General features: G+C 38.2%; 9 protein-coding genes across 9 annotated transcripts; 5 read left to right on the forward strand and 4 right to left on the reverse strand.

The window, feature by feature from the left end:
- Positions 1-586: 586 nt before the first annotated feature.
- L201_003313 (uncharacterized protein) lies at positions 587-2,864 on the reverse strand (the record flags this gene model as incomplete). The annotated part of the gene is made up of 7 exons (XM_066219068.1): positions 587-865; positions 935-1,261; positions 1,327-1,493; positions 1,584-1,675; positions 1,735-2,606; positions 2,678-2,704; positions 2,844-2,864. The coding sequence occupies 7 exons, from the start codon at positions 2,862-2,864 to the stop codon at positions 587-589; spliced, it is 1,785 nt and encodes a 594-aa protein (XP_066075165.1).
- Positions 2,865-3,239: 375 nt separating this feature from the next.
- L201_003314 (uncharacterized protein) lies at positions 3,240-7,491 on the forward strand (the record flags this gene model as incomplete). Its single annotated transcript, XM_066219069.1, has 7 exons — positions 3,240-3,412; positions 3,507-3,654; positions 3,751-5,973; positions 6,027-6,212; positions 6,274-6,537; positions 6,604-7,094; positions 7,164-7,491. The coding sequence occupies 7 exons, from the start codon at positions 3,240-3,242 to the stop codon at positions 7,489-7,491; spliced, it is 3,813 nt and encodes a 1,270-aa protein (XP_066075166.1).
- A 586-nt stretch (positions 7,492-8,077) lies between these two features.
- On the forward strand, positions 8,078-9,271 carry L201_003315 (uncharacterized protein; the record flags this gene model as incomplete). The annotated part of the gene is made up of 8 exons (XM_066219070.1): positions 8,078-8,167; positions 8,252-8,317; positions 8,382-8,455; positions 8,543-8,636; positions 8,706-8,821; positions 8,892-8,976; positions 9,059-9,162; positions 9,235-9,271. The coding sequence occupies 8 exons, from the start codon at positions 8,078-8,080 to the stop codon at positions 9,269-9,271; spliced, it is 666 nt and encodes a 221-aa protein (XP_066075167.1).
- Positions 9,272-9,502: 231 nt separating this feature from the next.
- Positions 9,503-12,235, forward strand: L201_003316 (uncharacterized protein; the record flags this gene model as incomplete). Its single annotated transcript, XM_066219071.1, has 5 exons — positions 9,503-9,626; positions 9,752-10,265; positions 10,356-10,606; positions 10,693-11,878; positions 11,962-12,235. The coding sequence occupies 5 exons, from the start codon at positions 9,503-9,505 to the stop codon at positions 12,233-12,235; spliced, it is 2,349 nt and encodes a 782-aa protein (XP_066075168.1).
- A 173-nt stretch (positions 12,236-12,408) lies between these two features.
- On the reverse strand, positions 12,409-13,650 carry L201_003317 (uncharacterized protein; the record flags this gene model as incomplete). Its single annotated transcript, XM_066219072.1, has 3 exons — positions 12,409-13,284; positions 13,354-13,488; positions 13,573-13,650. 3 exons carry the CDS (start codon positions 13,648-13,650, stop codon positions 12,409-12,411), a joined length of 1,089 nt encoding a protein of 362 aa, XP_066075169.1.
- Positions 13,651-14,019: 369 nt separating this feature from the next.
- Positions 14,020-15,575, forward strand: L201_003318 (uncharacterized protein; the record flags this gene model as incomplete). The annotated part of the gene is made up of 8 exons (XM_066219073.1): positions 14,020-14,022; positions 14,081-14,191; positions 14,257-14,381; positions 14,475-14,692; positions 14,809-15,012; positions 15,095-15,178; positions 15,259-15,333; positions 15,400-15,575. 8 exons carry the CDS (start codon positions 14,020-14,022, stop codon positions 15,573-15,575), a joined length of 996 nt encoding a protein of 331 aa, XP_066075170.1.
- A 280-nt stretch (positions 15,576-15,855) lies between these two features.
- L201_003319 (uncharacterized protein) lies at positions 15,856-19,751 on the reverse strand (the record flags this gene model as incomplete). The annotated part of the gene is made up of 8 exons (XM_066219074.1): positions 15,856-16,072; positions 16,143-16,318; positions 16,428-17,504; positions 17,567-17,929; positions 18,013-18,246; positions 18,342-18,631; positions 18,702-19,536; positions 19,632-19,751. The coding sequence occupies 8 exons, from the start codon at positions 19,749-19,751 to the stop codon at positions 15,856-15,858; spliced, it is 3,312 nt and encodes a 1,103-aa protein (XP_066075171.1).
- A 499-nt stretch (positions 19,752-20,250) lies between these two features.
- Positions 20,251-21,094, forward strand: L201_003320 (uncharacterized protein; the record flags this gene model as incomplete). Its single annotated transcript, XM_066219075.1, has 4 exons — positions 20,251-20,294; positions 20,395-20,461; positions 20,552-20,651; positions 20,724-21,094. 4 exons carry the CDS (start codon positions 20,251-20,253, stop codon positions 21,092-21,094), a joined length of 582 nt encoding a protein of 193 aa, XP_066075172.1.
- Positions 21,095-21,295: 201 nt separating this feature from the next.
- L201_003321 (uncharacterized protein) lies at positions 21,296-27,002 on the reverse strand (the record flags this gene model as incomplete). The annotated part of the gene is made up of 27 exons (XM_066219076.1): positions 21,296-21,353; positions 21,410-21,517; positions 21,589-21,645; positions 21,714-21,930; positions 21,989-22,074; positions 22,132-22,184; positions 22,252-22,374; positions 22,444-22,765; positions 22,827-22,996; positions 23,063-23,264; positions 23,328-23,533; positions 23,590-23,802; positions 23,861-23,990; positions 24,048-24,153; positions 24,210-24,337; positions 24,409-24,498; positions 24,557-24,870; positions 24,923-25,027; positions 25,089-25,259; positions 25,320-25,498; positions 25,566-25,791; positions 25,872-25,986; positions 26,038-26,213; positions 26,277-26,453; positions 26,537-26,620; positions 26,672-26,792; positions 26,926-27,002. 27 exons carry the CDS (start codon positions 27,000-27,002, stop codon positions 21,296-21,298), a joined length of 4,014 nt encoding a protein of 1,337 aa, XP_066075173.1.
- Between the last annotated feature and the right edge of the window lie 91 nt (positions 27,003-27,093).

Raw genomic sequence — 27,093 nt, forward strand, 5'->3', positions numbered from 1 at the left:
CAATCTATCTCTATCCTTTCATTTTGAAAGATTTACATCTCTACGTCTCTAAAAAGGACGAGATAACCCTTTTCTTCATCTCCCTTAGCGATTAAAGCAGGAACTAGGAGAAGGAATATTTTCGACCACTGAGTGGTATGAGGGAAAGAAACGTGCATTAATAAGGTAGGTACAACTTGAATGGTTATGCTGAAATTTGATATCGATTCCGGACTAACTGAGTTAAAAAGATGATCGTTACTTCGAGAAAGATAATAAAATGAGTCGATAAGAATGTTTAAAAAATTTTCGCCTGTCGTGTTTTAGTGACAATGGATTAGCTTCTTAAGTTCAAAGAACGTTTATCATGACATGTATATTTGAAATTCATAGAAAGAATCACTCATTATAAAATCATATAAGTACATAAAAACCTTGGAGGAATACCCAAAATATTTATACAAACGTTTAATTGAATTTTCAAGCTATATTATATACAAGTCAACTTGTACATCGTCTTTTCTTCTCATCTTCTTCCGCATCTTCTACATATAAACAGTATTATGCACTTCTTTCATCTAATTCATCAGTATGACTATTCAATCATCTATTTCACCCATTTCTCTTTTTCGCCCCACGCCAAAACATCTTGAGAACTAACTAATTTATTCTCTAAAAATTGCTCAATGATATCACCTCTCAAACCTCTTCTTTTGGATACATTTTCAAATCCTATACTCCATCCTAATATCTTTTCAATTTGATTTAGCATCAAAATACATTTTTCTTCCTTTTCACATATCGCTACTGCTTTGGATGACCTTCTATTAGGTGCTTTGGGTTGTCCAAGTTTGGTTGTCATATATCGTAATATGTAGTGAAGCCACTATGTTTGTATAATTGATTAGTGAAGAAGTTATATTGATTTCCTCAAATGACGTCGCCAAGTACTTACCATTACGTTCGTTATTGGATTAAAACCTTTCCAACCATTACTTTTTTGTCGATCTTCAATTTTATCCTTCATTGATCTATATAAATCCCATTGTAATCCTTTACCTTCATATACTTCTTCAGGTACTTCAGTCCAAATAGATTCCGACTGATTAGGTAAAGCCAATCTAGATAATCCAAAATCGATTATGGTAGTTTGTAAGCCACTATCCAAAGGGTCTAAGTAATTATCTTTCTCATCGTTTTGCTGATCTTTTTTGGTACTGGAGGTTGACGATATATTTGAATAAGGATGAATAAGAATTTGACCTTCGTGTAAATCTCGATGCTGAATAAGTGATTGTAGAGTCAGCGAACATCGTAACACTGCATATTGGCTTTCAATCCGCTCACCTCGAATTGTGTCCATTTCTCTGCTCTTGCTAAGGATGAAGTCAATTGCCAAAATATACCTGCTGCTTGAAGCCATCCTTGCGTTTGAGAGAATTTAAATGTCTCTAAGTCTACTCCAGCGTGTGAGAGCAGCAATAGGCAGTACCTCTGTGTGGGAGGGAGAGCGGCTATGGGTCGCTCGTCAGCTCCCTTACGTCCACCCTATCATGAATGGTAATCTGCCAAGTCGCTTGAGTCATTTTAGTAGAGCGACTTACATGGTCGTACACTCGCTGAACCTTCATTCCCTTTGAATTCATCCCATTCTTCCAACAATTTCTCAGGGTAATTTCCTTCCACAACATACGATCTATATAGTATAATCAATAAGCTATTTATTCTCTCACAAAATTACATGACCCAGCTTACCCTATATACTCGACGAAACCACCTTGAGGCACTTGTGCCATTCGTTTAGTCACTTCAATTTCCTTCTTTACATCACCAATCTTACTACAATCCGGCAAAGGTTTATCATTTGTCTCGTCCGTCATGGTGGAAGGCGGTGAGAGTAGAGGAATGACTTTGAGGACATATTTAACTTCTTCTTTTATTTTCAATCCAAAAACTTCAGAATATGAAGCTTCACCGACTTTTTGGATATTATCATATTGTGGTAATTCTTCTCCTGTTGCTGTAAGGAACTGAGAGAAGGGTTGTATTGTTGACGATGAACATACACCTAATAACTCATCAAGCGCAACTTGATATCCTTCTATCGTATCTTCGTTTGTTACGGGATTACCGGTAATTGATGATTTAGACTTCGAAGGTGAGTCTTCTATAATCACTTTCTCCAATCTTTTAGTTAATTCTCCTAGAGGTTTGACTTTTCTATTTGATAAAGGTATAACGACTTCAGGTATCTTTTTGGTTCTTGTTGAAGAATGCAATTTCGTAGGTGATGGTGAAGAAGATGATATAGGTGATCTCGGTATAACGACTTTACGTTTATTCACTCTTCTTTCGAATTTAAATACAATTTCTGGACTTGATTGTGGTGTTTGTTGTTGGTGTTTTTGTAAAACCAATTTTGTTTTTCCAATTGATGATTCATTTTCTATATCTTTAATTACTTTTTTACCTACTTTTGAATTTGGTATAGGTGTGGAAGGTAAATTTGTTATATCATTAGATAATTTACTTTGTAATACTGGTCTTTTTACCTTATCAACATTAGAACGTATAGGAGATGATGAACAGATTCCATGGGAAATGTCTTCATGGATAGAAATTATTTGCTATGCATTGTAGATAGTCCAATATTAGCTAGTCTTCTCAAGAAGAATAATAGCATCAAAAAGTAGCTCACAGTCTTCTTTCGACCATATGTGTTGACCTGCAAAAAGTCAATATTTCAGCATATATCCGACACTCGTCCTCAATTGTCACAAGTCGACACCTTACCTTTTTGGTCTGAAAGAAAACAGTCGCGTTAGCTGAATATACTATTTCAAAGTTCGTGGTATTAAGCTCACCCTTCCTCCTAGTGCCGACATGATGGATGGCTTTGATCGGTGAGTATTATCTTCAGAACAATCGTGTGATGAGAATGGGGAAGATATGATGCATTTCTATTAGTTAAAGTATGTCATTGATATCGAGTATGTAGATTGGTCGTAATGTTTATCTTGTTTGTTTATTTACTTTATATTCTTGCCACGTGGTACATTACAATGATGTTTGGTGAATGACTTTACTTTCAGGGTCTATCTCTACGGTGGATTTTTGTTGTTTATATCCAAACATTAACTCCTCTTTTGCATCTTGCTTTTCTCTTTCTTTTCTTCTTTCATCTTTATTGCTTGACGTTAGATATTGACACAATCTAATCGCTTCAAGAGGTAAGGCAGGGGGCAAGACGACCATTCATCATGTCATACCAACCACAAGATATGCCTACGATCGATCATTATGCTTTCAATCTTTGTGATGAATTACGTAGAGCAGCTGTATCTACTTTATCAGAATTGGAGAAAACCATAAATGAAACTGGTTATGGATGGTTAGATGGGTATATGGAACAGATAATGGATAGACAGAATAGGTATGATATTTTAAAACATATCATCCTACTGGATTCATAACGGCTTATCGGATTGAGTATATATCCTTAACTAATGTTTGTTTACTTTTATCAGAGCACCAATTACAGAACTTATGAAAACACCTTCTCGGACTCAAACAGTAAAGAAGACTAGAGCACATACAGCAGCAGATCAACAACGAACAGATAAGGTTAAAGGCCTTAATGCTCGTTTGGCTTTGAGTCCAAGTACAAAGCAGAATGTAAGTGTATTCATTCCGTTATTTAGTGAACGATACCCTACAAGGTACGTCGTTAGTTGCCTGGCTAATATAGATTATACAACCGTAATCCCGTAGTCTCGTATTGCATTATCACCATTACAACCAAGATCTTTAAATGTATCATCATTATCGCCTATTCCAATTACATCACCTATACCTATAAAATCTAAATCGGAAAAATCTAAATCATCAAAATCGAAACTAACTAAAAAAAGTAAATCAAAGAAAGTGCTTGAACATGAAAACGATGAGAACTCTCCTCCTTCATCAAGTTTAGATAATACTCAAATCGATGGTGGTTCACTCACTTCTTCTTCTGCTGAAAAATCGAAATCTTCTTCTTCTTCTAAAGGTACTAGAGATGCTGTGCAAATACCTGAAGAACAGATTAGTAAGAAATCGAACCCTTCAAAATCAAAATCGAAATCCAAAAAGGAGAAAGTAAGAGAAAAAACTCCAGATCCCCTTGAAGAACCTATAGAAATTGAAGATAGTACTCCCGCTTTTGAAGATGTAATTGTTCATGATCTTCATGAGCAACAGCCTATGGAAGTTGAAGAAGATATCGGGGAAACTATTATTGAACCTGTTGCTGCAGCTTCAGAACCTGTTGAACCTGTTGCTACTGAAATTCCTAAATCTTCAGACATTGGAAAAACCGCTCCGATTGCCGAGCCCACGATACAGTCGTCAGCAGTAATCCGGGAGGAAGTAGATGAGCAAAAGGACGAGCAAATGGAGGATGTTGCCGAGCAAGTGGCAGAAGATCAAGCTGAAGATGATGTCAAAACTCAACCTGAACCAGAAAGTGGTATGTCAGCTGCTGAAGAACCTGCACCAATCGAACCGGAAAGGAAAGTGGATCCAACCATGCCTACTTCTTTCGCCAATCCCCCTACTGCTCCCGCCATCAACCAGCCTATTCGACAAGTCCGTTCATCTTGGTTGAGTAAAGCTCTTGGTGCAAACGCTGTACCGGTCAATAGTATCCCTAATAACGATACAAATGGTATCATCCGAAAATCTTATGCTGCTTCTAATCAAAGACAGAGTACTACTGTAGATTTCAGTGGATTACGAAAGAGTTTAGCTCCTGTCAACGGTCTCAAGAGAAAATCGGATCATGGAGTAGAAGAGGAGGTCGATGAAGAAGTAGAAGACGAGAAAAGACCTGAAAAGACAGCTAAAGTTACCATTGAAGGTCCTATACCAGTACCTAACTATACCGATGCTTTACCTGCTCGTACACCTGGTCCAAACAATCGACCCAATATGCCAACTAAAACACCATCTTTCGGATCAGCCGGTATCATCTCTCAGCCTGATTCCCTTAACAGGTCTGCTGAACCATCTTCTTCTTCATCTGTTCAACTTGATAACAATCGATCAGATATACATAAAGTTACAAAGGCATTAGATGAGTTAAGAGAAAAGACAGCTGCTAAAGAAGCTGCTAAACAAAAAGCAGCTTTAGCAGCTTCAACTGGACCTTCTTCATCACGTGTAACTCAAGCTAAAAGTACTGGTACAGGATTTTTGAGAGGTTTAGGTAGTTTAGGTGCTGGATTACTTGGTTTAGGTGGTAATGCAGGAGCAGAAGAAGAAGCTCAAAGATTAGCTAGGGAATTAGAAGAAGAGAGATTAGCTGAATTAGAGTTAGAAAAATTAATGAAACAAGCTACTCAACCTGATTCTACAGAAAAAGAAGAAAATGGAAATATGGAGATAGATGGGGAAGGTTCTCAATCTGTCAAGGATCATGCTGCCAGATCAACTACGCCAGATATAGAAGAAAAGACACAAGAAGTCCCTATGTCACCTGAAGAAGAGGAAGAAATGATCGAAGAACAGTCTGTCATGGACGAGTTGACCGCAGTGGACATTAGAACTTCAATGGCTTCTACGCAAAGACAAGCTTCTGCTCCTGTCGAAGCCGAACCCCAATCGACTACTCCTACAGGTTCTCCAATTCGACATGTGACACGAGATCAAGCTCCAGTCATACATGACAAGAACGAGATACATGCTCTTGAATTATCCGCAGCAGTGCAAAATGAGCAACAAAGATTGGTGGTTGAGAAGACCAAGCATAAGGAAGGCATTGAACCAGTAAATCCTACTAAAGAAGTCAAGCAGAGTAGTCGAATGGCTAGAGAACCCAGCTTTGATGATGATGAAGAGATGGACAAAGAAAGAGAAGATGAAGATGAAGAAATCGATGAACTGAGTGAAGAAGAAGAAGATGAAACGATTGAGAAGCACAAATCTTCAAGGGGTCCTCCCGTTATAGAGGTCAAGGTATGTCAGCTGACATGTTGTCGTGGACTTGAGCTAATATATACGATACACAGACTCATCGAAAGACCCCGTCTTCATCAAGTGCTGCTCCCACCCCACTCACTATGTCTACTTCATCCGTTGCTACTACCGGAAGTTTACTTGGCCAAGCACAGTCTATGGCTGCTAAAGCCTTAGGTGTCAAGCCAGCTACTGGTCCTGTAAAGAGTCTACAGCTCGCAGCTGCTGCCGCCAGAAAGGTGAGTAATCAGCGTTTTTGCTTGTCTGTAGTCTCCACTAACAATCATCGCGGCTCAATAGGAACAAGCTGCCGCAGAGCGTAAAGCAGCGCTCAAAGAAGCTGAGGTTCGTCGACAACAAGTAGCTAAGCAGAAAGCTGAAGAAGAAAGAATACGTGCGGACGAAGAACGCAAAGCTAAAGTCGCTGAACTTGAAGAGAAAAGACGTCTTCGAGCTGAATTTGAGAAGAGGCAAAAAGAAAGACAGGATAAAGCTGCTCTGGCTGCCAAAGAGAAAGCAGACAAGGAGAAAGCTGAAAGAGAAGCGCAAGCTGCCAAATTACGTGTAAGTCACAAATTCGATTGGGTTATACAGTAATGGCAAAAGCTGATTTGTAAATATCCTAAATAGGCTGCCGAAGAAGAAGCCGCCAGGAAGAGAAAGATGGCAGCTCAAACAGCTGCTTTGAACAAGTCACAGAACAAAGCTACTTCAAAACAAAATGCTCTTTCTTCTTCCCAGATTAAAGGTAAAGAACCTTTCCGTCCTTCCAAACAAGCTACTTTGGCTTCCTCAATCCAATACAACAACGGTAATGCTGTACAATCAGGTAAAATGGGTCCATCAGCTTTCCGTACAGCTGAAACACATCAAACTCAATCATCTACCATGACTTTAGTCAATCAAAATAACCAAAATGGTGAAAGAAAAGCTTTAGGTCCACCTTCGAGACCTTCTTCAATGGCTCAACAACCTATGAGACAATCTAATGCAATCTCACAAGGAGGTCACGCTCATTCGAATATACTTCAACAAAGTAGAGTCGCATTACAGGCTCAATTGGATGAAAAAGCTGCTTTGGTCCAAAGTGAAGATATTGTTTTACCAGATATAGCATCTGAGTGAGTAGCTCATCGAAATGCCATCTAAAGAACATACCACTGACCATTGTCTTACCTGACTTGTTGTAGATACTCTGATTCAGATGATGAAGATAGAACAAAAGATTTCATACCACCTTCATGGGCAGAATCACCAAATTTAAGAGCGGCATTAGAAGCTCAAGCATTGAGAAATCCAGATGAATTATTTGGTCCAATAAAACCTTTGAACATGGAAGAATTATTTAAAGTTCGAACAAATAAATTTAGAGCAAGAACTTCTTCTGCCAATTGGACTAAAACAGGTGATGGTTTAACGAAAACTGAAGAGCTTGAATATGCTAAAAGAATGGGATTTAAACCTTCTAATTTAGGTAATGGTGGTGGTAGTAGTTCTTCTTCTAATGGATTTGCTTAGACCAGTTTCTTTATTCTCGTTCATGAGTTGGGATTGTATTTTTAACGAAAACAAGATTCTATATGAAGAACGAAGGGTTGAGGAGGATTGTATTGGTTTCTTGTTACGATATTTTATCTTTTTTCATACAAGATATATACACACATATCTCATATCATAATGTCTTATTTTCTTGCATTTTGTCATCATATATATACCATAACATAATGATAATGGCATGGATATAATGAGAGATAAAAGAATTCGAAAGACGTTGTTTGCAGAAGAACATGGCATATCATATCGGATATTATGTTACGCCACTACTGACCGCCTACCTCCGCCACGTCACGTCACTTCACCATAGAGTACAACCAACAATAACAAATTCAACCTCCACTTATCAAGTCCTTTGTAATTCTACATTTGTCGTTGTTTCTTCTTTCTGCATTTCCACATTCAGCTAAATACCTCAACATACAGCACGGGTTTTGTTAGTCGACCTACGATCGAACGAGGCCCAGCACAAGATTCCAATCGACAATAAAAAGGTTGTCCCGCAGAAATCACGTCACTATCATAGTTTAAGGACAAAAGCAAGATTAGAATGGCTCAACCTGTCGAACAATGGATAACGGACATACCGCCTGTAACGAGAGTATGGGTGGCAGCGTCATTAGCTACTAGTGTTTTAGTGGTGAGTGTGATTCTTCTCATCTCAGCTGTCTTTTTCTTACGAGGTGAACAAACAGCAGACTGACTATCTACCTTGAACAATCAGGAATGTCAAGTCATTGCACCACTACAATTATACTTTTCATGGAAAGCTGCCATAGGAAATGGCCAGGTAAATCAGCTACAGATTGCGCTTTGCCTTTGGAATTATAGCTGATCAAGTCCATTCAACCTAGGTATGGAGACTAATCACAACTTTCCTATATTTCGGTCCATTATCACTAGATCTGGCATTTCATATGTTCTTCATGTAAGTTTTCTCGTCAAATTGCAATCTTGTCACCTCGATGAACCGCTCTGTAGTTGCATCCCGAGCTGACTATTTTTAAATTGTCAGAATGCGATATTCGAGATTGCTAGAAGAAAATTCATTCTCAAATAAAAGAGCAGATTACGTTTGGTTATTATTCCTATGCTGTGTATTCCTTCTTGTAAGCTAGAATGTTAGCCGTCAACGTCTGCTGCAAACACAGATAGCTGACATTATTAAATACTTCTAGATAATATCACCTCTTTTAACAATGCCATTCTTATCATCGTCACTTGCCTTTGCTTTAGTTTATATTTGGTCGAGAAGAAATCCTTCAATCAAAATGTCTTTATTTGGCGTGATAACGTATGTTCATCTTTATCATCAGACTCAATCATGCTACATGAAGTAAAGTTACTGATTGAGTCGCTTTCAGAATTACCGCTCCTTATCTACCGTTATGTCTCGTTGCATTTTCCTGGTTGTTACAAGGTGGATTTCAAGCTGCTATAGGTGATATTGTAAGTATCGGCTTTATGTCATGCATTTCATGCTTTTTCACATCCGTGCAACATGGTAAAGGCTGACCATGCTTCAATACAGATTGGTATACTCGCTGGACATACATACGTCTTCTTACAGGATTATTGGCCTAGAGAAATGTGGTCTACAACCGGGAAAGGGGAAATACAGACACCTGCTCTAGTGTGAGTTCAGCTTCCGGTTCAGCTAGGTTCCGCTGATACCAAAAGCTGATGAAAATTTTCCATTATTTCTAGCAAGCGATTATTCGGTCAAACAGGTAGACAGACATAGACTCAGTATCATAATGCATGCATGTAATATACAGTTCTACATGATTATTTGAATAAATCGTATTGGTACAGAAATCGCCACGTTATTCTTTGCTATCACGTGACTTGCCACCAAAAGTTCAAAACCAGTAGGTGAGAGCTCATTTTCCATGTTGTTGAATTAACTATTTCAACGTTTGAATGTTCTCTTCACTTCGGCTAAGCTGAAATCATCATAACAACGATATTCAAGATGGCAAAGAAGCGTACGGGAGAAGGAGTTTCATCAGGCTCAAAGCCTGCGGCTGCCCCAGGAGCTAAAATCAACAAAATTGATAAATACGAAGACACACTTGAACCTGGAAGTGTTGATGATTGTGAGTAAAATCTATTTACATCATACACGGTTGCCCTGCGCATCAAGTAGTGCCAGACCGTTGAGATCCTTAGCTCATGGAAACTTTTGGTATTGCTGCTGACATCATCCGCTACTATCATCCAGTCATGTTTAAGCGAGATCAAATATCTTTCAATGATCAAAATGAATCAGACGATGAAGATATCAACGCTAATGAAGGTGAAGAGGTCTTATCATTAAAAATCCCTAAAAAATCTAAAAAAGCAGAAATCGAGGATGAAGGAGAATATGATGATGATGGTGAAGAAGATTTACCTAAGAAAAAACAACGTAAAGAAAAGAAAAAAATAGACTTAAATGGTAAAGGTAGATTTGGAAAACCAATCGAATCTTCTTCAGATGAAGACGAAGATCTTTCTGGTAGGAGTGATAGCGATGACAATAGTGAAGATGATAGTGATGATGAAAATTGGGGTAGACAATACTATAGTAAACCATCAAATAGAAGAGAAAAAGAAGATGGTAAAATTGATGATGAAAAAAGAGAAGAAGAAAGAGAAATGGAAGAAAGAGAAGTTAAAAGATTACAAAAGAAATCAAGAGAATTATTAGATTTAGAAGATTTCGGTTTGATTCAAGATGATGATGATGATTTATCGTATGTCCCAAATTATATATCCGTTATTCATCACCTTTTTAATTCAACATTGTTCTTATGACTAACATAGTATTTTATTGTTAATTCTAGTATATCAATTCAACCTCTAACCGAATCAAAAGCTGAACCACAATCTGTACCAAAACCTGCATTACCAAATTCAAATGATCCTCAAACATTACTTCGTCATTTGCAATCTAATGAACCTGTTAAACTTGCTTTAGCTAGAGATTTCCCATTAATAGTTAAAAAATTAGAAAAAACTTCAAGAGGTATCAAAAAGATGGAAAACGAGAAAGGTGATGGCGAATTGCATAAAGGTTTAGGTTGGTTACATTATCGTAAGTTTAGCCTATTTTCCCTATATAATGCTGTAGCAGGGAAAATAATGACTTATTACTTATTCTATTTGGTGACTCACCTTCAGAAACATTACTTACATACGCTACAACACTTGCATTTTATATACATTTATCGTCACTTCCACCATCTGAAAGAGGCGATGGAGAAATTAATATAATACCAAGATTATTACAATTAAAAGAAGGTTTAGCGATGTTGGAAGATTTAGATTTCGCTGCTGGTTCAGTCTCAGATGGAGCTTTCAACCTGAATCCTAGAATGGGTTTAGGTGAAGACGAAGATGATGAGGAGTTGAAAGAAGGTAAATTAGAATTATTAAAACGTATGCAAAATACCAATGGAGATGAAGATGAAGAAAATGAAGATGATTGGGAAGATGATGATGAGATGGATGATAGTAATGATTTATGGGGTAAAGAAGGTTTAGAAGAAGGTGAATTGGAAGCTTTACTTCAAGATGCTGAAGACGATGATGAAGCGGATGAATTAAAAGAAATGATTAAATTAGCTGAAAAATCAAAATCAAGATCCAAGAAATCGAAAGCCAAAACTTCGAAATCAGTCGATAATGAAGATGATGATGATGATATGCTAGATTTAGATGATATTGCTTTGGATGAAGTGGAGATTTCAAAGAAGGAAAAATCGAAGAAGAAGAAAGAAAAGAAAGAAAAGAAATCCAAAACATCGTCAAAAGCAGAATCATCTTCCAACACCGCCAAATCCACACCTGCTTTCACACCTTTAGCCGAACCAGAATTCTTCAGTAGCGCTATCGGTTCATCGTCTTCTTCAAGTAAAAACAATAATAAATATGATAATTCAGAAGATGATGTTATAGGTGATTCAATTTCATTACAATCAGCAGATTATCAAGATAAACAAATGCGTAAAAAATCTTTAGCTTTCCATACATCGAAAATTAATTCTACATTAGCAAGAAGAGAACAAGGTAGAATGAATAGAATGGGTGGTGATGAAGATTTACCATATAGAGATAAAAGAAAATCAAGAGACGATGCTTTAAAAAGAAATCAAGTTGCTCAACCTGAAGGAGAAGATCTGGATGTAGACGCAGATGTAGATTCTGTTTCGAGACCATACAAACGATCTAGAAAAGACCAAGACGATGAAGATGCAACTGGTGATGATGATGATACAGGAGATTACTATGAATTAGTTAAAAGAAGAAGAAAAGAAGAAAAAGATGCTAAAGATGCTGAAAATGATCAATATCAAGCTGATAAACTGTGAGTCCTGGATTTGTATCTTTGGGGAGATGTGTTAGAACAGCTTAAGGAAGAAATGACTGATCTCTTTGAATTCAATTTAGCACTGCTATCGCATCATATGATGATATAACAAATGAAGGTGGACCAAGAGGATTAACAAGAGCAATTGAAAAAAATAGAGGATTAACACCTAACAGATCAAAATCTAAAGGTGGTAGAAATCCAAGAGTTAAAAAGAGACAACAATATGAAAAAGCTCAAAAGAAATTATCTTCACAAAGATCTGTATATAAAGGTGGTGAAAATGCTTATGGGTCACAATATAAAGGTGAAAAAACTGGTATTTCAAAAGTTATCAAATCGAGGAAATTTTGATTGGCTTTTGGCTTTTTAAAACATCAGTTTATTATCATTTGTTATCATTGCTTTTGTTTCCGATTGTATGCATATATGCTTAGTGGCACATGTCGTTATATTGTTACAATAGTACTTTGTACAACAAATACACAATTAGAGATATTACATAGATCTGCTCTCTCGTTAAGTGTTCACTTCTTTCTCGATGAAGGAGGTGGTCTACGTTTCTTGAACATACTTCCACCTCCAACAGCAGCAGCTGGCTCCGGTATAGATTGGGGCTCTGCCTCAACCGTTACAGGTTGTACCGTCTCACTATTGGTGATAGCTATATCTGGCTTCGTATCCTTATCCACCTCATTAACCCTCCCCTGGTCTGCAGCTATACCATTGTCATCATCTTCGGCATCTTTCTTGATCCAACCACCACCTTGAAGATATTCTAAGCCGTCTTTTGTTTTACTACTCGTAGAAGCTGAAGAAGGAGCATTTAATTCTAATTTACCTGTCCATTGATTCCTATCTAATCCTCGATTGTTTTCTTCTTCCTTAATATCTTTAGGATTTATAATTAATTTTTCTTCCTTTTTCTTTATTTTTAAACCTTTTAAAGCAGATTTTGGATCCCAATCATCATCATAGATATCTTTTATTTTTTTGGTTTTATTATATTCGAACTTGAATGATTCATTTTCATCTTCTTCCGTCTCTTCTCTAAATTTTCTTTTGGCTAAACTTTCTTTTCCTCCTTCACCTTCATCTTCATGTGCATTTGATATTGTATATTGAAGTACTTCGATAGTTTCCCAAGATGAAGGTTGACCAACTGAATTTTTAATTTCTTGATCAATTTCATATTGACTTTTTACCTCTTTATAACCTAATGATTCAGCTGTAGAGTAATTCGAGTATTTATCCGTGGGCTTGTTTTTCGCCTTTGCAGCTGCTATGGAAGCTTCTGCCGAAGTAGAAGATGAAGGTAATGATTGTAGGATTGACGGTTTTGATGTCGAGGAGCTTCCAACAGCTCCAGATGCTTTATCGTTTGCATAAGCTGCCGCCGCCGACTATTCAGAATTAAGCAAGATTATAATTTAGCTCAAGCCATCTGATCACGACGAATTTCGATGGCTTACCGCTTCTATCCTTGCCATCTCAGCTTCATTCTCTGCCTTTTCCTTCTTCGCCATCGATCCAGTCTTGTATAAATCCCTAATATACCTTTCAACATTTCCAATATGCTTAAGACCTGTTTCATGTTGTTTTCGAGACTGAAAGATATTGTTTCAACATATTAGGCACATATACTGTCTGCAGGTAGCTAAGATATCTAGAGCTTTATTTTAGTCACTTACAGGAGCATCATCTCTTATATATATACTACAGTATTTACAGTAATACTGTTTTTTCGAAACCCAATATCTATAAAACATATTAGTGAGTGATATAGCACGCGGACAGTAAATGTTGACGATCATTCTACTTACTCTGTCATCTTGATTTAATCCACTCTGTATCTGGCAAAAGCAAGAAAGTGTCTTGTGTGTTTTTCAATGAGAGTGAATTACAAAAGAGATGAAGAAAAGACAGATATATCTTGACATATTTCGGTTGTTAACAGCTTCGAACCAAAGTCACAGCTTACGTAAGTTAGTTGACATCTACCTCCACTCGCTATGAACAACAATCAAGTATAAGTTAGACATGGGATATTGAAGATGACGAAGAAGCTTAAAATGTTGAAGTCGAAGGCTATCAATGATCTGCTAAGTGACATATAAGAATATTGACATTGAAGCAACATGGTGCGTATGTGGAAGAGAGAATCCAGGAATAGCCATGCTAACGAAACTATCATTTTAGCACGGCATAAAACGTACTCGGATAACACCTCAAGCAGCAGAGGCTAAGAGATTGAAGGAACAGGGTAAGATAGAAGCGTATTTAGCTCTGGAACAAGACGTACTGAGTAGGGTGAGGTGCAAGTGACATATCACTGAAGCACATGTCCAATGTCAACTAATCGACTTTCCTTCTAGAAACGATCAAAGGATTATACGACTGAATCTCTGGAACAGACGACTAAATTACTTGACTTAAATCCTGAATTCTACACCATATGGAATTTCAGACGTAATATACTATTATCTTTGTTTCCTTCTCTGTAAGTGACAACAACTATATACTCAAGCTGGGTGTTATGGTACGATCCATAATGAGTCACTTATTGATGATATCTATCGTTTCTGACTCACAGATCACCAGAAGAAGTTGTATTTTACCTAAAATCAGATTTAAAATTGACTACATCATATTTATTAGTACATCCAAAAGTATATTGGATATGGAATCACAGAATATGGTGTTTAAAATCTGTACCTACTAATCCAGATGGTACAAAACAATGGAAAGAAGAGTTTTGGAAAGGTGAATTAAAATTAGTTGAAAAAATGTTAGATGCTGATTCTAGAAATTGTAAGTTCATTTTTGCTTTTTCTGCTTCTGCTGTTTATTTGGATTAATCAGATTGTTCAATATGAGCATCTCGCTGATTTTGATACATCTATTTTTGATTATTTTTCGAATTTTAGTCCACGCATGGGATTATAGAAGATACGTTTTATCATCACTACCAACTCAAAAACCTTTAAGTGATGAATTGAAATATACAAAATCAAAAATAGAATCAAATTTTTCAAATTTTTCTGCATGGCATTGTAGAACTAAAACTCTGTTATCAATTTGGGAAAAAGAGAAAACTTCTGAAGACAAGATACGTAAAACTAAAGACGAAGGTAAGTTATACTCAACGAGTAATTTGATCTATCTAATATTTAGTAATATTGAATATCAACTAACTATTGCTTGCGAAAACAGAATTCGATCTAGTCACTCAAGCTTTATGGACTGATCCTGCAGATCAAAGTGGCTGGTTATATCATAGATGGTTAATTGGTTCTGGTAAGTCTATATTATGTACACTATATTTGCTTCGCGTAATCATAAATTGTTTATCGAAATTGACCAAATTTGGGAAACAGAACCGCCCATCGAGGTTCTGAACAGAGAAATAAAAAATATCAAAGATTTGCATGAAGCTGAACCTGATTCAAAATGTAAGTGTATCTTATAATCTTGCCTTTTCTTTTACTGATTTCAATCATGTCGACATAATCCATTAGGGTGTATGAATGCATTAGCACATTATACTTTACTATCAGCTAAATACTCTATCACCTCTGAAGGGGATCAGCAGAAATTGAAGGAAGAAGCTAAAGGATATTATCAGAGATTGGAGCAAGTCGATTTAGATAGAAAAGAAAGATATAGAGACATGGGTAAGTTCACCTCAAAATGACATTGACATGAAGTATGAGCTGAATGCTTCTCCAATTTTCAGCTGAACAATGCTCGTAGCTGGACGACAGGATCTTTGCAATCTTGCTTGTGGGCATCAATAGTTCATACAAGTTGTTATTTTTGGATTGCACGTTATCATGCATGATGATCAATGTATTGTGCTTTCGGTCTTCGCCTGCTCAAGCACGGAAATTCAGCCCTTAAATATCGTCTGCATTTATGCGTGATCCGCTCTGCGGCAATAATCAAGACGCCTACAATACACTTCTTGATCATGATCACACAACATCATCTAAAGCCTGTTCTTTACCCATTAAACCTCTACCAAAAGCACCAGCAATAATATTGAAACCTTCAGTAGATTCTGAATTCTTAACTTCATCTATAAACAAATCATGTCTATCCGCTAAACGAGTTTGATTTCTACGTAATTCACGTATGACACTATGTTGTCTTGCACATAGTATACATTCAGGTTCCGAGTCTGATAAACATCTGTGTTTGCGCAAATCCAATCGTTAGTGAAAGGGCTTACGAGCTCAAATTGGTTTTTCCCTTGACTTACCTTTGATGGTAACTATGTTTACACATGAAGTGTATACTTGGTAAATCTAATTGACCACCACATGCAGCACATCTCGTAACTTGGAAAACTTCAGGTTGATCAACGTTGGACAAATCTTGAATCGTCTTTTTCTTTGTTAGGGTTTCTGATCTATAAGATTCAACTAGATGTTTATCCTACGAGGTAAAATAGGTTAGATTCAGTTTTCATAACGATTGATATACTTGTTATCACGATATATTATATTGCACAAATTCAAGAGAAATGAATATTGAGCTAACTTACCGATTCAACTTGTTCTTTATCTTCTTCAACTTTACTTTTCAACCATTGTTTGATGTTACCTATTGAAGCTACACCATTTCTACTTAAAATCTGTATTATAGTTAAAGGAGGTATGATTTGTAATTCATCAATTTTATTCAATATTTTATGTAATTCTTGTGAATGATTTGATAAAATTGATGGCGAAGAACTCAAATATCTTAACACCAATGGATATAAATCTAAATTATCAGGTTGATTTATCGTACCGTATAGATCTAGATGTTGCAGAACCTTTTCAGTCTGATTTTTCGTCATATAGAATCTTATTATATCTTCATACATTTCTAAATTTTCCCATAATTTGATCATACCTTCAACAAATTCATTGGTTGAACATAATATCAAAGCATGCATTGGATCATAAGGTAGTTCTTCATTTGAAATCAATGACAATGCTTTTTCAGTTGAGATTTTGACCATTTCTTCATTGTTTGATTGTATAGAAGTTAAATATAACTCCAAAAGCGTATTCCAGACTGCTCTTTGATCTAGTATTATTGGATCTTCGATCAACGAAGTATCGATATCCTGGATTGGTCTTGGTACAAATATCGATGATTTAGGTGCAGGTAAAGTAAGGGATTGATTCCATAATGCTGAAGCAACAGATTCGAGGAATGTTATGAATAAATCTCGATGATCGACGAAATGAGCGAAATATTGCCGTGGTGAAGGTGGAACATAACTTGGTTCTTCGTGTATCTTTGCCGCCGCATTCAAGCCTGAGCCATTCAGTGTATCCCCCTTTTCCCCATTGGGTTGATCTTGGGCTCCGTCAGTCTGAGCAGGTGATTGAGTAGCAGCAGGCGAATCGCTAGTGAAAAGACCCGTCACTCGATTATAGCCTAGGTATGATAACATGGCTGGAGCTGAAGATGTTGTTGTGCTGTTACCATTGGGTTTGGATTCAAGAGTAGGTGTCACGACTTTCTTCTTTCCCAAATCTCCCGAACACAAATCAATTAATAATGCGGTTGTCGCTTCGGGTTCAGCGTTAAGTAGTGTTCGACCATATCGAACCATGTTCTCTTCACACTAACAAAGGACCATAATCAGCCAAATCTACTGTGTGCCCTGGGTGAAGCCAAACAACTCACAGCTACAGGTCCCAGGTTTCGTAGGTACCTCAAAGCTTCCCCAACTTCACCAGCATCCTCTATCTGTATCCTAAGGTATTCTTCGTGTTTGCCAAATTTCCTAGCTAAATAGGTAGCATGTTCGTAAAATCCAGCTTGTCGACAAACCCTTATAGCGGTATCTAGATCAAAAGGTAATTCATCGTCTCCAGATATCTCAGATCTCCGAGCTTCCGTCTTGATGAAGCTGTCTAATCTCGCTCTATCAGAAGTTTTGGTGTAACAGTTAAGCAGTAAGGTGGTATGATCGGGATTTGCCAGACCACGGGAATGTAGCTCCTGGAGGTAGGTAGTGAGATTATGTATACGTTGAGCATCCAGGAACTACAACGGAAGTAGTAAAGCAAGTATCAGATTCCTCTGCCCGGTAGAATGCTTTTTTCCATAACTCGAAACTCAGCACTCACCTTCCTTATCACGTAGGACGGCTGTAGATTGCCCAAAGTCTTCACGAACTGTCCCATGGCTCCGTCATAATCGCCTTTACTATACAGATAATCACCATATCTTCTATGTATATCAGCTATCCCACTTTCCCCTAGCCCCTGCGACCTTGCTAGACTGATTGCTAATGTGAAGAGATTCCTTCGATATAGTACGGCAAGTTTAGCCGAAGTGGTGTGTTCGGAAAGTTTTGTAAGCTAATAAAACAGATACGTTTGATCAGCCATCTGATGAAAAGTATTCAGGTAATATGTTATGCAGTCAGGGTTCCGAATGGAAGATGACTACTCACTTTGCCGTTACCACCAAAAACGAAAATACCATTCCACTGGCAAAACACCTCCCTAACACCGTCCCGATAAGTTCCACTATAACTGATCAACTTATTCTGTAAGTCAAATACTGTTACTTTTGAAATGTCACTTGTCGAAGTGTTCGATACGCCATTGGAGCTGGTTGTAATATTTGATTGTTTCGAAACGTAATGACGTACTGTAGCTGAAGCTGAATTGGCCGAAGGGTAGAAAGGGGGAGATATTATGATTAGATTGTGCTGATATATCGCAATAGACGATTTTGGTCCTGAAAGCAGTATGAGATCATTTGGTCACTGCATATTGATGAATTATGTTTGAGTTCATTGGGAACTTACCTTCATAAGCATAACAAGCACCTCTACCTTCATTATTATACAAGTAGATAGCTTCATCTCGAGCAACGATCATTTCTTTTCTTCTCCAATCCATAATTGCGCAACCTAAACCACAACCTAATTCATCTATTGTTCTAGTTTCACTCGAACTTCCTTTTGAATTACCAGATACAGGTGCCGATAAAATTCTATTTGTAGTCACTATGAACAAAGATATGCCGATATTTGAGCTTGAGCTACCAGATGACTGATGAGAAGTAGGAGAAGAGGAATAATTTGGTTCACGAAAACCTAATCCAGTTATAGGTTCATTAGATTCATGTATCACTCTTGCCTTTGGTAAAGAGTTTAAAGATGTGGGTGATGTAGTCAAAGATTGTAATAAATGTTTATATAATAAAACTGTTCCATCACCTAAACCAATTGCTAAATGTGATAAATTTGATGTTAATGCTATTGATGACACAGGATGTGGTCTTTGTCCATGTTGAATTCTAGTATTTCTAACTAATATAGGTCCTCTTTCTCTTTCTTTTGGGGAAGAAGAATTTCCATTAGCCTCTTTCGTTGTAGGCTTTTTCTTTTCCTCTCTTGTTAAATCCCATATTTTCAATACAGGCCATCTACTTCCATCTTCTTCGCCTATGGCCAACAATAATCCTCCAGCTTCAATCAATGCTGTAGCTCTTCCATTTAGTTCCCATGCTTTGAAAGTCCTTTCGACATTAAAATGTCTATCTAGTATCGTTATATTACTTGACGAGGATATTATCAATGATGGGTTTAGAGGTGAATTTGGTGAAGTAGGAGTTAAGATTAATGGTTGGGTTAGAGACTGACGATGTGAATGATTTAGCATTATTAATGTATTTCTTTGCATCTCAACGCCATGGATGCTGTTTCAATCTGCTCGGAAAGAAGTTTGCTCACCCTTATCGACCTAGGAGATTGAGCCAAATCATCATTGTCTTTCACATCATTCACATCGAAGAACGTGAATGAACGCCATTGAGGTGCTGACGGGCCAGATGCGGAGGTTACGGATGCCATGGAACAGAACAGAGGCAAATGAAACGGTTTTCGAGGATTAAGATACTTTGCTTGTGGTGATGATATCTACTTGAATTTAATCATATGAGAAATAAGGATAATGTCAAAAATCAGCTATCTTGTCGTCATCAATAACCTTTTGCTCATCATCATGTTGTTACTTGTTACAAATGCACATACCCGGCAGTGCTGAGCGGTGCCCCTTGATTACAACGATATATAGGTTAAATAAGTAACGTAAATAAAGAAGTGGAGGTGAATCACTGTTTACAAGTTCGAGGTTGATAAGCCAAAAAGTTGGAAATGAGCCAATATTTCGACATTGCAGGTGGGATGCAGGGATGGAGATGTATATAAATAGATGAATCAATGCACAGATTAAACATATTGCTTAATTACTGAGAAAAGAGCAAGGTTCAAGTGTATTTTTCAACAAGAGGAGAAAAAACTCGTAACCCATCCAGTATTTTGTCGGAGAAATCAATTGGAATCCATCAAGATGCCTCACGCAGACTCGAGTTATATACCGTCTACTATATCAACGTAAGTTCCATGAGACGCTTAGAGGGCAGAAAAGTCATGGATAAAAGGGTGCTAAGGATAATGAGAGCGAGATGTAATCTGACTTTCTTATGTCAAACAGGAAGGCGGAATTCTACGAGCATGTTATAACGCATTTAGAGGCATTGTTAGAAGGTGAAAGATATTGGGTAGGTCAAATTCAACACATTGGAGGATCACTCCTATAATACGTTGATATTGACTGGATGCTTATGAACTGATGTGTGTTCTGTATCTAGGTCACGAATTTAGCTCAAACTTCTGCTATATTATATCATTCTTATTTAGCTTGTTCTCTATATGGCGGTGAAAGTATACATCCAGTAATAAATTGGTGTGGTAAGTGTTGTAACTCAACCTGATACCGAACACCACTGGCCTGATTAATGATGTCAATGGTTCACTATCTAGGCTTCTACCTACATCCTCCTTCTCACTCCTCGGCATCCCATTCAAACTCCGACTCACCATTACTTCTAGGTCCATATCAAGGTAGACCAGCATGTTTATCAATAACACCAATAAAAGGTAAAGGTGTATGTGCAGATGCATTCTTATCACGAAAGACATTAGTAGTTGAAAATGTAGAAGAATATCCTGGTCATATTGCATGTGATGGTGAAACAAAATCAGAAATTGTAATTCCATTAAGAAATGATAAAAATTTAGTTATCGGTGTTTTAGATTTAGATTCAACTGATCTAGGTACATTTGATCAAGAAGATGAAAAAGGTTTAGAAAGGGTTGTGGAGATACTGAAAAATGGTTGTAATTGGTCTTAGACCATGACCTCACATCAGGGGTCAGAATCAGGCTGGTCAGGTTCAGAAATACAAATGGAGGCATTCGAGACAAACATTAAAATCATATAAACATGCATAAAATACACAACATGAACATAGCATAATCGTTAAAATAGTCATCATGTACAAAACCTATCGTTGTCGAGGAATTTCCAAGTGTGAGATTCACTCTCGTACCCCTCATGCGACTCGTTGTCTTTCCAGTATACTCTTCTGTGAAGCGTCTCGTGATACTCGCCTATTAGAATGCAATATTAGTATGAGGCTTCAATCTTCCGGAGTGTCGACACTTACCAGTAGTAACTCAACACATCATGAGCCGCTAATCTTTGTAAAAATCCTTCATCATGAGTGATAACGATTAATTGGAAATTAGCTTGTCTTCGTCTTTCTCGAATGATCCTGCGTGTCCAGAAAGATCAGCTATTTTTGCTCCTCTAATGCGAAACGGTTAGCTGCTCAGGTGCACTCACTCTGCCAGAGCTTCCGCCAAAGCGTTTATATTCTCTTGATCGAGATTTGTCGTAGGTCTGGAATAACATCAAGGCTTTTAGCTTGTCTCCAGATGTATGATAGCTAGCTGTCCAGAGACACTCACTCGTCTAAAGCCAAAACACCGCATCCTTGACCGAAACTTTCAGCTAAAGCCAGCCTAATGATGATACTGGCAAGGACTTTTTGACCAGCTGAACATCTTCCTCTCATATCGAGTTCCACATCATTCTTGACCATAACAACTCGGTAGTTGTATGATTTCCTCGTGGATGTGGAGCTGGTCTCATCGTGATCAGAAACGATTCGGATTCCGTCAATATCTATATTGAGCTCGATAAGCTAAAGGTCCTAGAACACACACGGCCTTAGAAAGCTTACCAGTTCCTTGGTAGGTCTTATTCCACAGGTGTCCGATAGTATCGTTGATTTCATCCATCTTGATTGAGTGATATTTGAGAATTACACTATCGAGGCATTAGTAGCTGCTCTCGGCGGACATCAGGCTCAAGACAGCTACTCACTTATCCAAGGCTTTACCGTACTTCTCCAGATCATTATTTGCATGTTCACTAACCTATAATCCGAATACAATGTTAGCCATTTTACCTTCAATGGCCTTGCTGAAGCATGTACAGGCATACTTTAGTCTTGATCAATTGATCTTTGAACTGCTTATCAATATCTTTATAATCACTCTTGAGAGTTCTCTCAGTCTTCTTTCGATTCTCAGTCATTTCCAATAATTGACCGTTATATAAGTGAACCTATTCTCGAACCCATAGTATCAGTCATCGGGACAATGATGGTATAATGACCGATCCAGACACACTGACCTTTCCACCAACTTCTTCTTCTTCATCCATCATATCCCTATATTTTTCACTAAATTCCTTTCTACTCTTAGCGGCAGACTCTAGGTCAAGACTCTCAAGCTCCCTTTCTACATCTGCAATTTTCTTTCCGTCATCTCTGTATTTCAAGTTATTGCTAATGTTGCCTTTCAGGGATTCAGCTTTTGATAATTCAGATGATAAAGAAGCTATAGTCGATTCTATTGTTGATCTTGCATCATGAGCAACGGAAATTTCTCGCTTGATGTCAGATAACGAAGTCTCGACCTCCCGGATTTGTCGGTCATTTCCTTCAGCGATGTACCTAAGGAGAACAGACCAGTGAGTTGTCGTGATGATTATGTGCAATCTATTAGATAACTTACGCTTGACATGCTCGGTGTTTACTCTCTATCTCACTCATACTGGATTGGTATAGTCCTACTTGGAGACCTGCGTCATTCTCTGAGTTTTGCCTTTCAGCTCTGTATCTATTCAGAGCTTCATTCTTCTCTCTCCAAGGAGCTTCAGCATTCTGCACCGATGTATCGAGTTCCTACCAGTTTAGGAAAGCGGTCAATTCAAATACCGTATCAATCTGTCATTGGATGAGGCTACCTACCTTCAATTCAGCTTGCAATGCCTCCAAACCTTCTTTCATTTCCTTCAAAGCCTGTTCTTCTCTAAGTCTTCGTTCTTGTTGTGATTTCAATTCTCCCATTTTAAGAGTTTTCCGGCCAATGTCATCAGCAGCACTTCGCAAAGCATTGGTCTTCAGCTCTTTCTCGGCACTGAGCGATTGCTGGTCTCGAGACAGGTTTTTTCTGCGTGTGACAAAGCGACATTGTCAGATGTACACAGAGTTTTATATAAATATAACCGCTTACATTTCATTGGATACCTGATCAACCTCTTGTTGAACTTCTTCCACAGTTTTCAGACTTCCAGTACTTTCCAGATCCCTTTCTAGCCTAGTTATATCGGTTTTGAGTTCTTTTAATTCGGTCATAGTTCTTGATACTAGTGCAGCTGCAGATTTAAGGTTTTGAAGATCTCGAGTAGCCAATTTAGCTCTTTGAACTTTGGTTTTAGCCTATATAGAAACATGTAAGCTGACCTGTTGGAGCTTTTGCTTCAAAGGCAGCTTACTTCTTCCACGTCCTCTTGGACCTTCTCTAATGCTTCACTTTCCTCTTGCACTTGCTTTTCCAATGCTGGTATAACGTTTTCCCGAAGATCAGCGCATTGAGCGACAGCGGGTTGCAGTTTTCGTAACGCTTGTAGAACACCATTCCATTGTTCCTCTTCATCTCTGTACTCTTTCAAACCTTCAGGTGAGTAAGAGTCGATACGTGATTGCACCTGTATAGTGCTGATATGTTAATGCACTCCGCTTGCCACAGTCATCAAGACCACTTACATATCGATTAATAGTCCTCTCTTGATCCGCCAAAATCTCTCGGTCACAACCATAACATTTATGCTTTGACTTGGCAACCTGTGAGAACTTTTCCCATAGAGCTTTGTTCTGCCGAGCGTTGGCGATTTGACTACAATGACGATAATCAGCTACTTGAGGTCTAGGGAATGTAAGAATAATAACTCACTCTCTTCGGAAATCAACTTCCTCTGTGGCTTCTTCGACAGCTTCGTCTACTGAAGTTTTCTCGGTTTCAGCAGCAGCCAGACCGTCTCTCACGGACTTTTCCAACCCTGTGTATAATCGAAGACATTAGTGCCTGCTCCTTCTGAATTGACTGAAGACTTACGACTGAGTTCATCCTTCTTGGACCTGAGAGTTTGTTTGGCTATATTCAGGGAGGTTTGTAATTGTGACACATTTCGATTTGCTGCAGCTGACGCTGCCTCAGCATCGTGCAATTCCCTATCTTTCCGACTAAATTGGAGTGTAAAGTGAGCTTAACTTCGGAATTCGACATGAGAAATGCAAACGCTAAGTTTCCTCACCCAGAAGCAAGAGCAATCTTATCTTCCATGGTATCTGCGTCAATGTCAGCTCCTACAAGCTCCATGAATCTCGTTGCATGAGTTGCAATACTAAGCAGTATTATCAGCACGAATCGTGTCGAAAAATCGTATACGATATGCAACTCACCTGCTTTCGACTTGAGCAGTTTTACCGCCCACTTCATTTCTTTTTATGGTCAGTTGAGCTCTAGAATCAGCTTGTCTGTTCAAAGCTGACAGTTCAGCATTTATCTTGTCTCTTTCTGCTTCCTTCTGTCTAACAAGCATTGACTTTTCCCTAATTTGTTCGTCGTATCTCGAATCTCGAGTTTCAGCTTCCAATCGGGCTTTCTGCTCTTCGCTTTCGGTTAATTTGCCTTGAAGTATCGAGATTTCAGCGTCAAGGGACGTGATGGAATCAAAGGATGCTTCTGATGTTCGTATTTTATCGTGAAGTTTAAACTGTAAAAAGCAATTTAGTACAATAATATGACTTGCTGAAATGTAGACATACAATTTGATCTTGTTTACTTCGCTTAGTAGCTAAAGCAGAAGCTTTGGTGTTTGACAGTCTATCAAGTTCAGCTTGAAGTTCTCGCTCTTTCCGTGCGTTTTCAGCCTGGTTCAAGAGTCAGCTGATATCCCTTGCGGGTGAAGCCAGGTGGAGACATCTGACTCACTTGCAACTTTTTCAGATCGCTTTCCGCTTTCCTGACCAACTCGTGCATTTTCTCGACAAAACTCATGATCTTATGGTCTTCCAAAGGTGAATAATCATATCCAGCAAAGTTATGCGTTTTGGCAATCTCGCGAACAGCAGCTTCCCTTTCTCGCAAGTTCTTCTGATATAGCTACATAATATCCATGTATCAGCTATCATCCTGAGATCATGACAAAAAAAGTCAGCTGACCTTCCTGTTACCATGAAGTTCACCTTGTTTAGTAGCTAAGCTTCTTTCCTTGTTACGCAACTCCTCCAAAACACCTTCTTCCTTCTCTTTCAGCGACTCCTGATTTGCTCTCTTACCCTCGATTGAACGAAGATGTGCGTCGAAATTATTGAGCATATGCTGCAACTCATCAGTACTCTCTGGAGCGTTTGGATAATCGTTCATCAGCAATGAGACCGGTTTTACGTTTATGATAGGTCAACTTACCGTTCATAAGGTTCATTGTACTCAGCGCGTGCTGTCTGTTATCTTCGTACATCTGCTTCTTCTCTCGCAAACTTTCAGATCTCTCGAAGATTTCCCTGAATTCTCGAGCCTCATTGTAGAAGTTTGCATTACGACCTTTCACTTGCTCAAGTCGTTCTTTGAAATTCTCCAACTGAGTCTGCTTCGAGTTTTCTAGATTTATAGATTCTTGAAGGTCTTTACGCATCTACAGAAAAGCAGTAAACATTATGAGCTGAACTAGATAACAGACTAGGAAGATTGTTTAGCATGAACAGATGAACTTACTCGCTCCGCTTTATCTTTGTCTGATTTCAAGAATTTCAGCTTTTCCTTGTCTACCTTCAACTCCTGTGTCCTTTCTTTTCGAAGAGCTTTGATATTGTCTAAAGCTTTAGTATACCTACGAGAGAACTTCGTTAGCTATATGTGGAAACCCAAGCTTGTAACTCACTTCGTTGCCTCGAATATATCATCAAACTTCTTCTTTAAAGCTGCGGGTTCAGATAAAGGCCAATTGGATTCTTCTTGATGACAAAAAATAACGTTCTCCAATATCGATTTTGATACACCTAATAACAAAGGTACTTCCTCATCCATTTCTGAACATTTTGTGGAAATGGTATTTCTCTGGATATTCCAAAAAGTTAGCTGATTCTTCAGTAAGGGAACAGACATCCTATGGTATCTCACCTTTCCTTCACCTCCATCTGGATCAGTCTTTGCTAAGATACCTTCAAGAGTCTTCATAGTCAATGCACCTGTCTTCTTCGTTGTCACTTGTAGATTTCTTGTAGCTGTCATTCTGTGTCGGTTTACATTCCAGAACCGAAGTCTCACTTGCGCTTTAACTTCCTTCTCATTGGCCATCTAAGTAGAGTAATGTTATCAGTTATCTGATCGAGAGGGGATCATTAGAATGAGTTATCGGAATGACAGTCTTGGCGACCTACCTTGGGATCATGTACGAAAGCTCCCCCTTTAGTGTTCGGAGGCATATCACCTGTTGTAGCATATTTGAGACATTCGATGATAGTCTAAGGGATCAAACGTAAGCTACTTCAAAATTCACTGATATTCAAGCTCACAGTCTTTCCGCTTCCGTTGTGTCCTACAATGACTGTTAAAGGCGAATAGAACTCAATGACTTGCACATGCTTATCATCGAAGGATCTGATACCTCTGATAGCAAGTTTGTTCAGGGACGCCCTGAGAAGCAAGTCAGCTACTATACGGGCTATATCGCCAATCTGTCTTACATTTTATACTATCCCAGACAGCTAGCTAAGCCGATGCAGCCCAAATTCCTTTCTCGTTAGCTGGCTTGTCTAAGACGCTTGACAATTGTGGAAGAGGAAGAGGAAAAGAGGAAAAAAAATGATGTTCTTTGACCATGATTTCTGATGGACCTCCACTCATGTCACAGTCGCGTCAACCGGTTCAACATTTTATGATGTTTTGGTGAGTTGTGTGCGGCACGGAGATGAGCCAAAGCTCCGAACTTATACGG

This window comes from Kwoniella dendrophila, chromosome 4 (assembly GCF_036810415.1).
Source record: "Kwoniella dendrophila CBS 6074 chromosome 4, complete sequence".
NCBI classification, from domain to species: domain Eukaryota; kingdom Fungi; phylum Basidiomycota; class Tremellomycetes; order Tremellales; family Cryptococcaceae; genus Kwoniella; species Kwoniella dendrophila.